General features: G+C 34.4%; 1 protein-coding gene across 9 annotated transcripts in view; it reads right to left on the minus strand.

The window, feature by feature from the left end:
- NBEA (neurobeachin) overlaps window positions 1–18,820 on the minus strand; it is a 388,857-nt gene that overhangs the window by 318,210 nt on the left and 51,827 nt on the right. For all 9 annotated transcript variants that reach the window (XM_017731325.1, XM_017731319.1, XM_017731324.1 and 6 more), the window contains exons 13-21: window positions 11,862–11,941; window positions 11,106–11,168; window positions 10,900–10,997; window positions 9,043–9,135; window positions 5,185–5,293; window positions 3,070–3,151; window positions 2,751–2,874; window positions 2,229–2,421; window positions 970–1,992 (exon numbers count right to left, since the gene is read on the minus strand). In XM_017731325.1, coding sequence (XP_017586814.1) covers window positions 970–1,992; window positions 2,229–2,421; window positions 2,751–2,874; window positions 3,070–3,151; window positions 5,185–5,293; window positions 9,043–9,135; window positions 10,900–10,997; window positions 11,106–11,168; window positions 11,862–11,941 — 1,865 coding nt within the window. The remainder of the gene's footprint in view (window positions 1–969; window positions 1,993–2,228; window positions 2,422–2,750; window positions 2,875–3,069; window positions 3,152–5,184; window positions 5,294–9,042; window positions 9,136–10,899; window positions 10,998–11,105; window positions 11,169–11,861; window positions 11,942–18,820) is intronic.

Raw genomic sequence — 18,820 nt, forward strand, 5'->3', positions numbered from 1 at the left:
AAGGCATTAACTCTTCTCAGAAGTAAGCAGTAGTCCCATCTCTGTAGCACAATTTGCTTGTTTTCTTTCAGTCCATTTGGATAAAAGACAGTTACTTCTTACTAATAAGGCAGGGAGATGGTTGTAGACCTGTTTTTAGAGAATTTGAGGTTAGCAACTCCAGTCAAACACAGTTTCCCTCAGGCACAACTGCAGGTAACCCTCATGCCAGCAGCAGCAATGGTATCACAACTGTACCATAACAGAGGAGCTTTTATCTAGCCAATAATACTGTATCTGCAAGAATGGGCTTTGATGTGCATTTCCACTGCATAAGCAAGCACGAAACACTTAAGTATCTACACTTAGGTGGCTTGTCTTTAAGTAATTTTCAGTGTTCAGTGATATCAAGGAGATCAAATCTAACAAGGCAGTTACCACATCTACAGCAATCAAAATTCCAACTGCCAGCTACACAGTAAACATGCTAAAATTAAAATTGCTCATTATTCAATAAAACAATAATTCTCTGTTTATATTTTATTTAATACCTACGTCAATTTTTTTTTTTTTTTATTAACTTCATTTTAAGAAAAAATATTTAACCATGGACAGCTTAGAATTCATTGCACGCAAAGAAGAGATTAGAAGATAAATTTCTGCTGGTTGCTCAGTTGATAATTCTTTCTAAGCAAATTATTTAAAAGAGAGATTAATGCCCACATATTTAAACCAATTCATTGTAGTTAATCATTGATTTTAGTGGGAAATAACTATTATTTAAGTAGTATATGCAATATATGTTTTCTATACAGTCATGAAAGACTCCGCATTAAGGCATTTTCAAAGAAAATAGGCCTGGAAGATGTACATTTTTCATATAATTAAAGATATATACTTCAAATATCTCTCAGATCTCATGCTATTAATTTATCCCTCAGCAATGAACAGCGATTGCATCAGACACACACATGGCTACTTGAAATTTACCTGGGTTGTGGTAGTTGTCTGGATCTTCCGTATCTCCTTTCCTGCCTCCTTACCATCATCAGATCTTTCTGTATCTGATATTATACTTCCTGCATCAACATTAGGTACAGTTTTGCTACCAGAAGACTCTGTCTCAAGAGTTGTGGCAGTCATTTCAGCATATTCTAATCCTTTAGATGATGAAGACAACTCCCTCTCAGAAATGCTATTCATTCCATCTGAAGTGGTGTGAATCTTGAACTCCTTGTCCTCTATTATACTTGAAGCACAAGTTATATCTACACTACCTGTCATATGTGCAAGCAATCCCAAATCATCATTTACACCAAGATGCATCTGTGTCTCTTGCACATTTGGAATAGCAATGTGGTTACTTGAAAGTTCAGGAAGGAGTTTCTCCTCCTGACTAGGTATTTTATCAAAGAGAAATGAGGTATTGTTAGTGGAAGGTTCATCTTTCTCATCAGCCAGAGTTATTAATGGACCATTATCTTTTTCCTCATTCTTCTTAATAATACCCACACTTCCATGAACATTGTTTTGGAGCTTCTCAACAGCTGCACTATACACGTTATCTAGAAGAGATTCCACTTCTACCAGCGCACCATTTTCTCCAGTTCCCAGTGTCTCTGGTGATAAATCCATATCATCAAGTTTTACTTCAGTTGCTTCTACTTTTTCAGCTTTTATATCAACTAAAAGGTCGTGAACCTCCACATGCACTCCTCCTCCTCCGGGTCTCTCAGCAGTTCCAAGCACATCATCTGACACCTTCGTAGCCATGAGCAAGTCCCTCGTATCTGTACTGACGGGGTAATCTGTTTCACTTTCTGGACTTTGACTTTGTGAAAGATCTTCTATCTCTCGAATTTCCATTCCACCTTTTGCTCCCGTTGTCTGAGAGGAAAGACCTGAGATGGTGCTCACATTACCCTTCTTCCCCTTTTTTATGTTTTCTTCCTCTTGCCTTTGATACTCTTCATACATTTTTGCTAGATATTCCTTGTGAGCTTCATATGTGACCTTAAAAAGAAAAGAAAAGATTATGTGGATGAATATATGCTAGATGACTTGGGCAAGATTCTTAAAAACATATAAAACACAGCTTAAAAAGTGTTTGACAAGGAAAAAAGCCACCTTGGCATGAATAGGGACAGCCACCAGATGGCACTAAATCACTTTACATCTCATGTTACTCTATCACTACTGCCTTTGTGGGTTACCAGTATTTAAAAAACATCTGTGAGCTTATTTCTTACCTTGGAATGAGCTATAGAGAGAGTATCCACCCACACTCTCCAGCCTCCCCATTCATATTTTATTGCATGGTACAAGAGAATACGGAAAATGTTGTAAACCATCTCTGTGATCTTCTGCTCTTCAGAGTTCTTTGGGTTAATGTATCCCAGAGAAAACATCCAGTCCTGCCACACTGAACACTGAAGTAAACATCTAAAGTGAAATAATTAGTTCAAAATATATCCAAACAAAGTTTCTCTATTTTAATATTGTGATGGTTAAGATGGGAGAAACATCATCTCTGAACATCAATCCAGTATTAGGAATAAACTTAAAAATACTTCAGTATAAATAAAAAATTAAAGTACACTATAGAGAAGAATCCTGTATTAGTAACTGAACTAAGAAAAGTTACCACAAATGTATTAAATTTATTTTAAATAGATTTAATTTATTATAGAGTATAAAACTCTACACAGAATATAACAGATTGCTACTACCCAGAAATCAAGGATGAGAAAATACCATTTGTATTGACATACCTTCTGTTTTCACGGCTATTACTAAAGAGTTTTATCATATCAGATAAGAACAAACGTCGAACTTCCATCAGCTCTGCACTTGGTGTGGAGTTTTTTAACAGCGTTGCCACCACCTTAAGAATCACTTTGAAAGAATAAATTAGTTATGTAAAGCACTTTACAAATGTTAAAAAAAGAAATAGTTGCTGACAGCCACTAATGTAAGAGGTAACAGAAACCCATATGTATCTAAGATACATGAATGAATTATTCTCACTTTCTGAACCCCACAACCTCTAGATGATACATTTATCAAACAAACATAATATATTGTCCTTACTTGGATTCTGAATTTTCACTGTTGAATCTGGCTCTGGATGTGGTTTATGAACAACTTGGGTGCATACTTGTTCCGTCAAAATCTGAAACAGAATAGTAACTTCCTTTTACCATTTTTAATCAAACACTACAGTATTTCTTTGTTAGTTTTCAAATTTGTTAAGAACATTTACCGTGGCCACATGAAAATTCATATTAAAAAATTAGGTAAAATATTTTAAATTTTGAAGAATGGAATAAAGCAATTCCTCTGTGCAGGGATCAAGATTTTCATGGTTGTACTGTGGCTGATTAGCTAACCTTTGAGTTCATTGCCTAAATATACAGTAAAGGTATTTTAAAGATATTCCATTAATATTTCTCATATTGTTATACGCTCACAGATCAAAATATCTTTCACAAGCTACATACATCAATAATTATTTTCATACATTTCATCTATAACCAAACCAAATAATTCTTAAAACTGGGTTTGGTTTCCTCCACCTAGTAAAGAGTATGAGTCAGAGACAGCATTCCACAGGAATAATCCTGAGGCTTCACATAATGAAGAAGACAGAGCATTCTCCCGTTGCATGCATTGTACCTGACAAGCTAATTAATCTGTACTGAGGCAACACCACAAACTTTTAACACCAGGATACCTGTCACTGGATATGTGTATGCAACTTTATTTTTAAGAACTAGCTAAAAATTCAATTATATCAACACAGAATTCTCTGTAAGTACATTCAAGTAAATGCCTTTCAAAATAGAGTAATTTCACTAGCAATATTTATTTTAAAGCAGAACTTTAGCTCACTCATTAAGAAATAATCAAATTAATGTCAGTCATAAACAGTATCGTAGAATAGGTCTTTACATATTTATATTTAAAATAGAATGCAAATATGCCCTTGCTTTTTATGAGAGAATATGGAAAATATCTCTTTCTTAGCATCAGTTTCTTAGCAAATCTTCTGTACTTACAGCACTTAACCCCTTTTTTCTCCTTTCCTCTGGCTATTTTTTCAAATGTACATGCCTGTGGATGCTGAACTCCGTGGGGACTTTAATTTTGTCAATGAGTTATGCATTTTCTGAGAATACCAATCACAGAAGCTCTCAGAAAACTGAATGCAGGAACTAGACTCTGAGACCCAAGTGGCCAAATCATAAAAGGTAATAGGCAGTAAAAAAGAACTTGACGTCTAAGTCACTGGCAAATAGATGATGTTTAGATTTTGTCTTGGGGTATTTACAATCATAGAAGAATAATTTTTTACATTATTCGGAACCCTAAAAACCAAGTGCTCGTCTAATCTCTTTCCTTTTCTGGAACCAACCCTGAGCATCTAGCCATTAAATCTATTTATGACTAAAAAAAATATAAAAAAATCTTTCTAGTGCATAAGATTTTCAGAAATTGCAAGAGATTCTATTCTAAGTCATCATTTTAGTAATAATTGAAGATTGGACAAGAGCTTTATGCATGCCAGCATGAGACATGAGTTTCAACCAACTTGATGTTCTCAATATGTTGCTTTTAGAAAATTGCTCATCATCGAAACTGAAGTTTCTACAAGAACCTGGTAGAATAGCTGAATGCTTTGGGGTCATACTTATTTACCTCAAGCAGTAGCTGGTACATAAAAGTGGCTGTGTTAATTATCATTTGGCACAGTTAAAAAAGAAAGAACAGCACTCTTCAAAATTTCGTAAACTTGAAATGAGTGACATGAAATAGAAAAGAGAAAAGAGAGAGAGAGAGGCATCTCTGACTTCAGCACCTTCCATTTCAATGGAAACAAACTTTCCAAACAATGGAGAAGTATGAGCAATTGAAGATCTGCAGTAACTGCTGGTGTTTTTTTTGTGGAAAGTGATTAACATCGTAAGTAGCAGGATTTCTTCCATCAGAAGTGGAAAGTTTTATAAAGCATATGTAAAAATTATGACATTGCTAATAAAAACATCCAAAACATGGCAAAATACATTGTGAACCAAGAAGTTCTTTCTCAAAATTTCTAAAATTTTTCTAAAAAGCCTTGAGAATCAGGATATTATAGAGCATGGATATTTTTAAGTCATACTTTTTACAAAAGACACAACAATCTTCACATTTAAAAACTTGTACCTCATAAAGAGTGTTATATGTTGTAACGGTCACTGTATTTGTGTGCAGCATCAACCTTTCTCCAAGAAGTGTAAAAAGACTGTGAGTATGCATGATTTCAACCTTTCTCCTGTAACAGAAAACAAAAATATTAGGCACATGCCAAGCATGTTGAGCATTTTAAGTAAATGCAAGATAAAACCCAAAAGCCAAATATTTCGATGCTGTACTAAAAAGATCCCGAGCTTGTTATTCTGTACATATTAGGAAATAGATATCATTTAAGAAATTTCCCAAAATGAATGCAATTGTACAAATATACAAAGGTTCTCAGAAAACAATGTTGTATTTAGAATGGGCTTTTGTATAAAATAAATCACACACCATTCTCAAAGTCAACTCCTCCTATCTTACAGAGGCTGGTTAAAATATGATCACTGAAGAACACACCTTTTGCCACATCACAAGAACTCAGGACAATCCAACTTCATATTTTCCAACATCAATCACAGAATCACAGAATTTGTTAGGTTGGAAGCAAACACAGTGGGTGATCTGGGCCAACCTCCCTCAGATTGTTCAAGCAATCTGTATGTGTTAATACTAATATATATATGGATTTTTCAGTATCACCTTTCTTTTTAATACATGATTCTCTCAAGAAGCCAAAATAATTTAATCCTGGAATAACACATGTTGCAATGAAAAAGAAATAAAATCCTGAAAAGTTATGAAATTCTATGTGATTGAAGTGTTTCACATCTGGAATCCAAAACTACTCAAATCTTAAAAAGTGGAGAACGAAGAAACTCAGATCAATGTTTTGTCCCTAAACCCCACCCTTTTGAAATGGGATATAACATCATAAATAGAGCATTTCTCATACTTTGCATCATTAAATTTACCTACTACTTTAATGGATATGAAACAAAAATCATTTTTCAAAATAAATAAACAATAATCCATATTAAAGCAGCCGAAAAATTTTAAATTGGTTACAGCACAGTAAAGTTTCTAAAAAATTTATGCATTCAAAAGCAAAGAAACTGTGTTTTCATGATTACCAGTAAAAATAAGAAATTATATAGGTTCATGCTAGAACTTTTGAAATTAATAGATTATTTTATAATCTTCAAACAACCACAAAAGGGAGTGGCAACAACTTAGAACAGTGTGTACTTTTCTATGCACAGAAGGGATTTCATGAGCTACTTATGAGAAAACCTACTGCTATTCAACCTTTTAAGGTATGGTTTAGCAGATCGAAGAAGAAATCCATTGGGAAGTTTAAAAGTGCAGGTAAAACTCAAAAGTAAACAACGGACTATTATTTCAAGTGGTGGCATAGAAAGAATCAAATATGGCAGAGAAGGAAAAAAACAGGATTTTGTCAACTGTTAAGGTTAGACAAAGTAGTCTATCATCACAGATCACAAAGAAAAATCAATTAAGTTATTCAGGCTCTCATCTAACACATTACTGGTCACTTCTGAGAATCAATTACTTCCACTCTATAGCTTCATCTGCGATGAGTATATATGAACTACAGCAACAGTAATTGGTTTTATACCTACACATTTCTTAGTACTATTGTATGGGTTTAGATTTCATAAATCATGTAACATCTCTTTATGCAATTCTGCTTCAATGTATTACAATGCAATGTCTGACTGTGAAACAGAAATCTAAGTGCTTTAAAATTTTATAATTGCTTACTTTCCTATGGTTGTCTTCCATTTTATAAAGTCGTGTATGCACACATATGTATGTGAACAAAAAGGAACAAGCACTAGCTGTAAAACATGAAATGGAAGGGCATTTTGACTTGCTAAAATCTACATAAAATATGCACATTTGCAGATGTTCAGAGGTCTAAAAATTAAAAAAAACTTTTAAAGTTACACAGAGTATTCAAGTGGATTTCAATCACTCCAATTACATGAAAAATAAAGTTAATTTTTGCTAAGTACATATGTTCACTCAACAATGGAAACTACACTGACACATCCATAATCACGAGTAGATGTTAAGGACTGGGAAATAAAATTTCAGCTTCCAAAAAGGCTCACTTTTCTTTTTCTGTAACCACAGAATCATAGAACATGCTGAGTTGGGAGGGACCCATCAGGATCACTGAATCCATCTCTGGCCCAGCACAAGATCATCCCCAAGAGTCACACCACGTGCCTCAGAGTGTTGTTCAAACACTTCTTGAATTCCATCAGGCTGGTGCTGTGACCACTTCCCAACAGGGGAGTCTGTTCCAGTGTCCAGACACCCTCTGGGTGAAAAACATCTTCCTAATATCCCACCTAAACCTCCTCTGATTCAGCTTCATGCTGTTTCCTTGAGTCCTGTCACTGATCACCACAGCGAAGAGCTCAGTGCCTGTCCATCCTCTTGCCCTCACGAGGAAGTTGTAACTGCAATGAAGTCTCCCCTCAGTCTCCTCCAGGCTGAACAGACCAAGTGACCTCAGCAGCTCCTCATACGGCTTCCCCTCCAGACCCTTCACCATCTTGGTTGCCCTCCTTTGAATACTATCCACTATTTAATGTCCTTACAATATTGTGGTGCCCAAAACTGCCCCCAGCACTCGAGGTGAGGCTGCCCCAGTGCAGAGCAGAGAGGGACAATCCCCTCCCTTGCCCAGCTGCCAATGCTGCGCCTGATGCACTCCAGGATATAGTTTGCTACTTGATTTTCTGGATAAGTGATAAATATTTTAAACAAATGTACTTCTCTGGATACAACCAGGCTTCTGACAAGTCAAACCTTTATCTGGTGTATCATACTTAATCCAACTCCTATCAATGTGAGTGACTTTTAGTAAGTAATGTTTGAAAAGTCCTTGGAGATTCTTGAGTGGACTATCAATTTGCTTTATTAATTCCCAGAACAGTATTCAACTTGCTGGATCCCAAAGGAAAAATCCCACTTAGAAGCATATTCTCAGCTAACTCTCTCAATTATACAGTCATACTTTATTGATCTTACTGAGAAAAGTATTTCTAGCAATACTGCACTCTGGCTGGACTCCTACCTCCTTTCCCTTCAAATGAGGCTTACATGATGAAGCCTCTTGGGAAGCATGCGGTTAATTTTTATAATACACAGCCTCCCACTAAAATGCCATTTTGCGCTAATCCCGGCAGGGAGCTTAACACCACATGTAGAAGGGAAAAAATGAGCAACAGCAGGCTATGCAGCACTGCATGATTGCTAGTGCTTCCTTGACACCATAATACAGAAGAAGAGACTAAGTAAACCCATTTTGTGACATCAGGTCTTTTTAAATGGGACTATTTCTTGCTGCCACATTTTCTATGTGAGTATTTCTTGTGCAGATATATGTCCTTACCACCATTTTTAAACACCACTTGCTTGATGTATCTACTTTTCCTCCTGAAACATTCCCATGTCAATAAAATATTCTATTTCATTTATTCCCATCCTTCTAAAAGTATTTTTAGAAGTGCTGCCCTGAAAATTTTATTGCCATGACACTGGTAATTCCAGAAGCAAATTTTAGATCACACTCATATGTTTCCTGTTAACTTTAGCTGAACATGCAATATATAGTTACAAGACATATTTCTGGAAAATGTTCTTCCCTTGTTTTAAGACTTGAGTTTCAGCATGTTGTATGTTTGAAAGACAATCAATATTTCAAACATCATAGTAATAGCAAGTTAACTGGAAAAAATTAATTTTATCTGATTTATAAAGGTAACACTGTACAAATTATTAATCAGAAGACCTAATAATTTGAAGCAATTTCTAAAGACTGACAATATACAGTAATCATGACAAAAAGACAATAAGAATTGTGAACTTAAATACACCACTATAAAAATAAAATTTTAAAATGACACTTACTTATGACCCAAATGTTTAAGAAAATATCCAAGGACCTTCAAAGCTTGCACCCATATACTTTCACTTTTGGAAGCCAGTAATTTATAAATTACTCTAAAACAGAAAAAAAAATTCAAGCTCAAACATCACATATATAGATTTTATTACTAAACATCACATATATAGCTTGTATTTCACTGAACAAGGATATTTATTAAGAAATAAATCAATAAAAACAACAATTTACACAAAATAATAGAAGGATATATTGAAAGAATCAAGTGCAGCATAAGAGCTTGATTACGAATTCTTGAGGTGGGAGACATGGTGTAGTTTGGCTCAGTTCAATGTTTCATAACAGAAAGTAACATCTTATCCTAGACTTCTCTCTTGGAACAACCAAATAAAAGACAGTCTGAGCAGTAGCAGCATAGGACAAGAGAAGCAGACTGGAACACATAAGGTCATATCCTAGAGTACCTGGATGCTAGTGAAAATCTCCTTTCATTACACCCACTATTTTTAAATCCTTGATTTAAAAAAAAAGTGACTCGAATATTAACTAATCTAATTATTACATATTTAATTAACATGAGAGGTTTAAGCACAAATTCTGCAGTCTTTCAGAAAGGAAACCAGCTTTGATCTGAAGACAGCAAGAGAAAGAAAACATTACCTTTCCCCTGCACTGTTCTGCAACAAATTATTGAATTTATATTTTAGTTTCCCATTAGAATTAGCTTGGCTTCAGCTTTTAGCCAGTCTTTTTGTCTTTCTCCACTAAAGAGTGGTTTAGCAGACAATATCTTCCTCTTTTGAAGTGACTTATGCTATTACCAAATGACTTCTGAGGCTTTTGTCCTCTGATAACTTAGGCCAATGAGCCCCTAATTTTATGTAAGGCTTTGGGTGTGTTTTGTTTTGTTTTTCAAATACTTAAAACTTGAAATCCTGTGCATTCTCCACACTTTTACAAGACAGACTTCTAAACATAAAGACTGCACCATCAAACACTTTTAATATCAGTACCACAAATGTTACATAAAGATGTCTTCAGTCTTCCAAGTCAGGCTTACCTTTCTTCAAAAAATGTCAGGAATAGAATTCTGTTTGAATACAAACTACGGGCAGAAAGCAAAGTCCTAACCATGAGTCTTCCCTTCAACTAGCATTGTCATTCAAACAGTTTTAAGTACACATCTTTGTACAAAGATCTTAGCATTCAGGCAAAATTGAGCTTGAATTTATCAAGTAGTAGATGCTATGGGTTTTTTTTCCCTTTTACAAGCCCCTTGCATTTTTGAAAGTATTTTCAGAAGAGCACAAATAAAATTCCATAGTAAATGTTAACATGAAAATGTTTAGTCCCTGACAAAAATTATATTACCAAATTAGGCATAAAACCGCAACAAAAATAACATTTCTTTGGGAATTATCAGTTATTAATTTCATAGCCAAACAGATAACTGCATGAATTTCACTTTTGTCAGACAGAATTTGAGAAGCTAGTGCACGATTTCTTGTTCTCCTCTTCTTCTCTCCAGAGAATGTTAAACATACAAAGAAAGAATATTTAAAATTATTCTGAGATAGATACATGGCTATTTGATGCATCTTGTTAATTACATACTCTATTCAAGATTGAGAAGCAACTAAAACAGTTCAGTTACTTTAAATATCATAATGATAATCTTAAGTGGAAACCCTCTTTTCCTCCAACTTATTGAAATCACTCACTTTGTCAAAAAATAAAGCCTAAGTTAATGGAATTGAAGTTTAAAAGATCAGCAAGTGTGATATTTATGTGAAAAAGAAGCAAACTGGAGACTGATGATACTGGAACTACTTTTAAGGTATTTTCTCACTTCACTGTCTTACCGTATCCCATTTCTCTGATCAAAGGCAGGTATCATGGATGCTGGATGTTCGGACATTAGTGCCACTAGCAGCTGCAGCACATCATGAATATTTTCATCCTGTATGACAAGCACCAATGTTATTCTACAAACTAACCTCAACAGCAAGCTTCCCACAGAGCTGGTTCAATTAGTTACAATAAAAGGTAGGTAATTACAGAAATGTACCTCGTGCATTGTTAATAAGTAATTTAATATGCTCTGCAGTTCATCTTCTTTCACTCCTCGATCCTGAAAAAAAAACCCAACAGCCATTATTCAGAGAAAATACATTCCTCAGGTCTGGGTATGCAAACCCAGTCAAACAATCCTACAGCTTTTTTATTTGAACCTAAAAGACTAAACTTTCCCTATCATTCTACTGCTTTTCTTTATCACATTGACAATTCAAAACAGTATGAGGTCAGATTCTTTTGGTGTTGGCCCTCAGATACTGCAAACTATTACTGCTACTCCTCCAGTTTCTGAGACAGAACAGAAAATACTGGGTTTTGGTTTAGTCTCAAATTAATAGATTATGGCTCGAAGAGTAGCATTCAGCTGTTACAGAGAGAAAGAGTCTTACACCATTTCAACCATTGGTAGAACCAACAAGAAGGATAAAGCTTGTAGCTTGACAACTGCAATTATCTTTTTCATTTGACCATTTAATTAAAAAATTTTAAATATTAATTTAATTAAAACATATTTTATATATTGGATACAAATATATTAAAATTTTAATAAAATATACATGGCAGAGTTTGGTGAGGTTATTGTATGGATTTACTACTTCTCTGCTGATTAGAAGGATGTGCATGAACATTAAATTAACCAGAAAAAGACACAATACTGGACAGGTATGACCAAGTTTCTTCTATGAAAGATCCTATTACAAGTATTTAACAGACGTCAATGTCTTCACTCTGGAATAGAGCATTTTACCTTCAATATAAGTTGTTTCAAGAACAGAAGCATAAACGCCCTTAATGATATGATTTCTTTCTGGGAGGGCCGAGGACCATCTGGAAGAAACAAAATATAACACTTTTAAATATAAACTAATACCTTTAATCACTGCAGCTTTTTAAGGAAATTACAGTTCTGTGATACTACAGATTTAGTAGCCTACTCATATAAAAGTTCATATTTGCAAATGATATCATTTATAACCTTTCAGAATCACATTTTTCAACACCAATATATTTAAGTGTAAGTGATGTTCCATTTGGAAAAAAAGAAATCCATATTATTTTTACTTAGTTTTTTAAAAGACACAAGAAGATGAAAGAGAGTAATAAGGTGATAGTAATAGATAGACAGCAATATGTGATAAACAACCTGGACTGACTAAACCACTATGTTAAATACCATCTGAATGAAAACCAACAGAAAAAGGATTTATGAAATACAAGTGGTAGCCATTACCTGTAGCAGAAACTACAGTCATTTAACCAAAGAGAAAACTACTATCTAAAGAAAATACTCAATTTAAACCAGGAAAAAAAATGTAATCCATAATACTTTAAACAATTGTTCTTGATGAAGTGTATTAGGAAAACAGAAATATCTAAAAAATCAGAGCTTGAACAACTGTAGTAATTTGAAACTAGTTCTATTGTATTTTCCATTTTTCTCCTTCATAAATATTGAAGTTGAACCAGAAATTCTTTTGTTAAGTTCCTGATTTTCAGACAATGCATGTCATAGACAGTCTTAAATTTTGCACAGTAAAAATAAATGCAACTTAAATTACTTTTTAATCAGCCATTTAAACTTACACTGATAAACACAGAGCAAAGTTTAATTACAGTCTATGTCTCAGTATTATTTCCAATTCAGATGAGCACAACTTCTTATTGAAGATTTTCTGATAGTTTTTGGTGACGCTTTTTGAAGTGAAGCCACTGCATTACACACAGTAATTCAAGTTTGCAACAAGGGAAAACCTTAAGGTAAGGTATATTTGTTTCACTAGCAGGAACAAAAAGAATGGCTAATACACTCAAGTTTTCTTCCCTGTTTAGGAGTGGAGAGAGGAGGACTGTGTACTCTTCAGAAAAAAGCAAATAAATCTCAAGCTTTCCACTCACTGTGTGTAAGAACAGTAAGGAAAACAGAAGTCAGTTGGAGTTTGTTTGGGTTTTTTTGGTACTAGATGCAATTATATTAAATACTGCATGAATTTTTTTATGGCAATGGTGTGCTTCTTACGAACAGCTATTTTTTTCCCTAATTCAAAAGTGGATTCAATTTCCTTAACTGCATCACAGAAGTTGCTTTCTTTGTACACCCTCTTCCCTCCTACACCTTATTTGGATTCAACATCAGACAATATCTGAAAAACAGGACTAAAAAAAATAATTTTGTCTTTTCTGAAAGACTGTAATTATGGAAACAGAAAACAGGCAATGTGGAGGTCTGCAAAACATTTCTGTAATAGAAATTGTAAGGACATGTCAAAAAGAAGATATCCCAGTTTAACTGGGAACATCTTCAAAGACACATGAGTTTTATCCTACTTCTTCATGTACCCACTCATTTCCCTGGAGATGTGTGACAACCTTGAAAATGGTTCTTCAACATGCAAAGGATACCAAAGGAGTTGTTGCTTGCAGGCTATATGCCAAGCAGGTAAAGGGTAATTTTCCCTTCAGTGCTCTAGTACTATTATTCCTTGCATTTTAGTTGTGTCATGAAGCTTCACTGCACTAGAACCAGAAAAAGGGGACAGCTGCTACCCAAAAGAATTCATTAGTTTCAAAAATTAAGAGGACTGGCACAGAAAAATAAGACAGGCTGGAGAAACTGGAGGTTATGTAACCACCAGACAGCTACAAAGAATGGAAGAAAGGACGACAGCCATATAACGTAATGATCATCTGACACAGACTGAATAGAATTAATTAAATAGGAAGTTCTAAAGCCACCTAAAGCAGATTTTCCACTATAAGTGTTATATCATCACAGTTTTTTACTTCATTCCTAATTGAAGGACTTCATTACTAGTTGAAGATTTATTTTTAAAAAAAGTATTATTGACCAAAAAATGGTGTAATTTATGCTATAATTAGAAAAAGTATATATTATCCACACATATACTGAGGGAAGGAAAGACAAGTAGATCGTGTTTTTCATCTGAAACATTGCAAAGTACTTTTCTTTACTGTCTATTAATCTTTGTGCCCACCACTGCATGTGGACAATTCAGTGTCACCATCACTCAGACACTGATAATCAGAACTGCTAAAGACTAAAACCAAGCTAACATCAGATCAACTATGAAGATAATCCTTTCAAGAACTGGTACAGCAACCATAAATCCCTAATACAAAATAGTAACATTCTTTTTAATTGGCAAAGAGAAGGGATGCCTCCCTTACCCCACATGAGGATGAGTCACTAAAGCATTTCCTGCTTTTAGATTTCTTTATGTATGTATTTTTCACAGAGAGCCCATCATTTGTGTTAGATTTTATAAAATATGCACTCATAATAAGAGTTAGCCAGCTTTACCCAGACAAAAATAAATGAAAAACAAGAATTTATAATTTCATCCAATTCATCCCTGCAGCATAGAGAAATTAGAGGGGCATAAACCAGAAGTAAATAAGAGGGAATAAGTAAACATATTCACAAACTTTAGTATAATCAATACTGCTGTGAAAAAAACCCCAAAACAAACCAACAAAAAACTGATTGTGAGCTTTGTATAACAAAAATAATGATTTCTATTTCTGTCTTTGGAAATAAAAAAATTGTGTTATCAGTTCTACCAACAACCAAATGTAACATCTTTCCGTTTTGATTTTTTTTAATATGTAAAAAGCATGATTTTTCTACTCCTGAAATTAATAAAACATGATACAGATAGCAGAATCTGATCTCCATGCACACATAAATAACATCACATGATATGTGGATCACAGAGAACCTGTTTTTCTCTCTGCTGTAAATCTAACAAGTACTGAGTTCCACTCTAACCCAGCTCTTGAAATAACTCTGTGAAACTTCTTGTATCCATAAAAAGAAAAACTACAGTTACTTTCTCCTCATAATAATCTTCTTAATTCCCACTTCTACATCTTATGTTCCAAAATCTGGACATGAAAAACATGCTTGAAAACTATTTAGCATGAGATAACTTGTACTTTAACAACCATGTTGTTAAATAAGGAGACATGATACTATTCAAAAAGGTCCACTCAGAGTTAGAGTTGTGAAGCACAGAGGAAACACCAGCAGAGAAAGAGAAATGCTTGGCCACTGAGTTCAGGAATGAACTAAACTACACAGTAATCTGGAACTTAAATGCACATTTCTGTCACACAACACAAGCTCCCCAGGGAAGTGGTCACAGCACCAAGCTTGACAGATTTCAAGAAGAGTTTGGACTCTGCTCTCTGGCACATGGTGTGACTCTTGGGGTGTCCCATACAGGGCCAGGAATTGGACTTGATGATCCTGATGGGTCCCTTACAACTCAGCATAAAATACAATAATTACAGAAAGAAGCTATATATTTTAAATAAGTTTCACTCCATTCCCTGATTTGCTGTGTGTTTAGATACTGCAATGGCTGGGTGATCCTATTATCCTTATTCTGCATGATTTAACAAAATATTAAAAGTGTGCATGTGGCAAATAAAGATAACAGCTATAACCATAGTCCAAGTGTAAATAGTAAATAATAAAATTTAGATTCTTTCCTTTGGAAATTAGTTGACTTTTTAGGCTCTTCATAAAAAAAAAAGAAAAAAACAACACCAGAAGAAAAGTATAATTCATAATTTTAAATAGATTACTTGTCTCCACTATGTGGATCTACATCTAAAATGTAAAAGCTACTAAGAATAATTATGGAGCAAGTTGATACTTTTACACTCTGAAACAGTGTTTCCTCAGAAGGAAATGGAAAAACAAATATGAATTCAGGATTCTGAATCTAAGAAGAAACATCAGCGTGAAACAAGAAACCAATAATGAAAGAGAAGATACAAAACCAAATTTAAAATAAGTATCTGAGCCTTTAAAAAAATTCATTAAAATTCATTTTTTTAAAAGCATTTATGCCTCCCATTTTATAAGTTGATTACTAGGAAAAGTAAGTGAAAAACTTTCATTTTTAAAAAAAAGCAGCATCAGCCAAATGGGAAACTTCAATATTGAGCTCCTTTGGCCTTAAAATAAGGGCTATGAAACTGTCAGTACAGAAAACTCACCCACTTTGTGCTTTATTAAGACAGCAGAAGGCAATAAAACCCTGAAGCAGAGTAACTGTCTGCAAGTAATAGTAAATCAAACTACTAATATTAAAATGTGTTTCAGTATCTCCACATAAAAAATGACATGCCTAGAAGACAAGAAAACATAACACTACTAAAATGTCTGCATGAATAAGCTTACTTGCTAATATGACAGCAAACTATAGCACATGCAGTCAAATTTTAGATATTGGCATGATTTCCAGTAAAGTCTTCTCCAGATCTGAAAAGTCTCACAAGAAGTCAGCTTAGAATTTCAGCTGCCATTTACTCACATGATGACATTTTTCTGTTTCATACATTAAAATTAATGTGCAAAGAAAATGGGTCCTATTCTTCCATTTTGAGATATCAAATGCTACTTAAAATGCAGCAAATTTAACTTTCACATAATTGTATTTTTACACTGCAACTTTCTTACTTTTACAATTTTTTTTAATATATATTATTCTACATTTTAACAAATTATAAACTTTCTGGCAGTACTGGCTGCATGCAGGCTAATAAAAATTAACACAAACCCAAAATCCTGGAAGAGTTACCTTTTTTGAACTATTAGGATTGTTGAAGTTACGAGAAGCTGAAACAGAGGTGAAAATAAAAAACCCTAAAGCATAATAACTACAGATACTTCTAAGACTGTATTCCACGACTAAAAGCCGTCTGAACCAGCCAGAGCTGCACTTAATGTTAAAATACCATCTGGTAAATAAAAGTGATGTAATATCCAGGTGATTCAACTTTTTAAAAAATTTTCAGGAATTTTATCAATTGCAAGCAACTAATGCGGATTTGATAAAAAATCTATTATGAAATGCAGTTAATATGAAATTAAATTAAGCAACCCATCACCTCAGCAATTATTATATTTTCAAAGCCATTTGCTTGCAAATCAAGTCAGTTATTACAGCTGTATTCATCATAAGCAGAAGTTATCTGTGGAATAATAGCAAAAGAAGTCCCAGTGCTGATTTGCATGGAGAAAACTCCATAGCTGTGTTGGGTTTGCACATCTGTTGCTAAGTTCACTGATCCTCCTCTCTGATAGGCTGACATTCTTCAATGCAACACAAGAAAAGCCACTTTTACAGATAGAAGAGAGACTACTACTTCTTTACAGTTGTATCAATTACACAGGGCTTTCTGCAGGGAAGAAGGAAGAGAATAAGGAACAAGGAAGAAAGAAGATACTGAACTGTCAAAAAGTCACGTTTATCTATAAATGTAACTAAAGACAAAATGAGAAAATTCAGATATAGTGGATAGCATGTTTTTTGAAAATATGCATGGCCTCAGTTTACAAAACACCTTCCCAATTACTGTATGAAGTCCTTAGTAATTTTGATTTTTGTTGTCAAACTGCTACACCAAGCAACCACTAATTTAGACTGATTACCTTTCAGGGACTGACCTGGTTTCCTTCCTGATTAAAAAAGAATCTTGTCTTGAACTGACACAAATGAGAGGAGAATGTACTATACTCTGAATGAAATAAAAGGTATGGATGTAAACCAGCCATATGTATGCTAATTTAGAGTTAACTGATTAATTTCTCATTCTTAATTTTGTATTCTTGTGTACCTCTGTTCAGATTTTGATGAATACATATTTTTTGAAGCTATGCAACTGGCATTACACATACAAATACTCAAAAATTACAGCTAATTGCAAAGAGGCAGATATGGGCAAGATAAAAACAATTCATGCTTCCTACAGAAAGAAATGTCACTGACTCCACAAAAGAGCAAACCTAGCCAGAGGGAAGCAGTCTGTAATATGCAATACATTTCCAAAGTGTTTTTAGGTAGTAGTATCATGACACAGAAACACAGGAATTTTTTAAATTAAAACAAATATACTAGAAAAAAAAATGAAAAGAATCTCAGCCATAACAAGTAAACTGTATTATCAAACTTCCACTCTCAAGCTAGTTAAGCAATTTTCTAAGTCTCTATTTAGCTGTAAAACTGGTTGACACCTGAAAACTTTACCTCACAACAGCTGGGTATTCAACAGTCACAAACACTATGTATATAAGCTGATCAGCTGAGTTTTAAACACCCCAATTCCTCTCTGATCTCAGATACAGTTAATTTGTCTGACGGTAAAGCTGTACCTGTGCAGTACGCTGCTGTAAACCTCAGCAGAGCAGAGCTCTGAAAGCATGGAACTGGATAAAGCCACTCCCAGGGCAGGATTCCGCTCACCCGAATTTTAGATAGCAACAGTGTAGTTCCCAAACGAGACCAGCTTCTAACCTCCCACGGAGGTTACTGGAGATCTGATCAATAGAGGCAATGCAGTCTAGGAAGCAAATGCGCTTCAAACAAAGCACTTCTCAAGTGTCTCTCAACTAGAGGTAGGACACAGCTTCCTAAACCTACCTACCAGTGTAAGTTGTTATGCCATAAAGTATGCAAAATATCTACCCAAAACAAGCAGATTTGGTGTTGGATGGACAGGAAACCTGCATCCTTCTGAGAGGCAGGTGGGATGACCCACCAAGACTATAATGATACTGGAAACCTGTATTAAGGCAACTGACTCCTGCATTCCGCTGTCTATAATCAGCAGACATCTAGCTCAGAAGGTGACACCTTCACTGCAGGCACCAAAAGAGAAATTAATTCTAATTTGGCA

The sequence above is a fragment of the Corvus brachyrhynchos genome, unplaced genomic scaffold, assembly GCF_000691975.1.
Source record: "Corvus brachyrhynchos isolate BGI_N302 unplaced genomic scaffold, ASM69197v1 scaffold103, whole genome shotgun sequence".
Classification (NCBI taxonomy): domain Eukaryota; kingdom Metazoa; phylum Chordata; class Aves; order Passeriformes; family Corvidae; genus Corvus; species Corvus brachyrhynchos.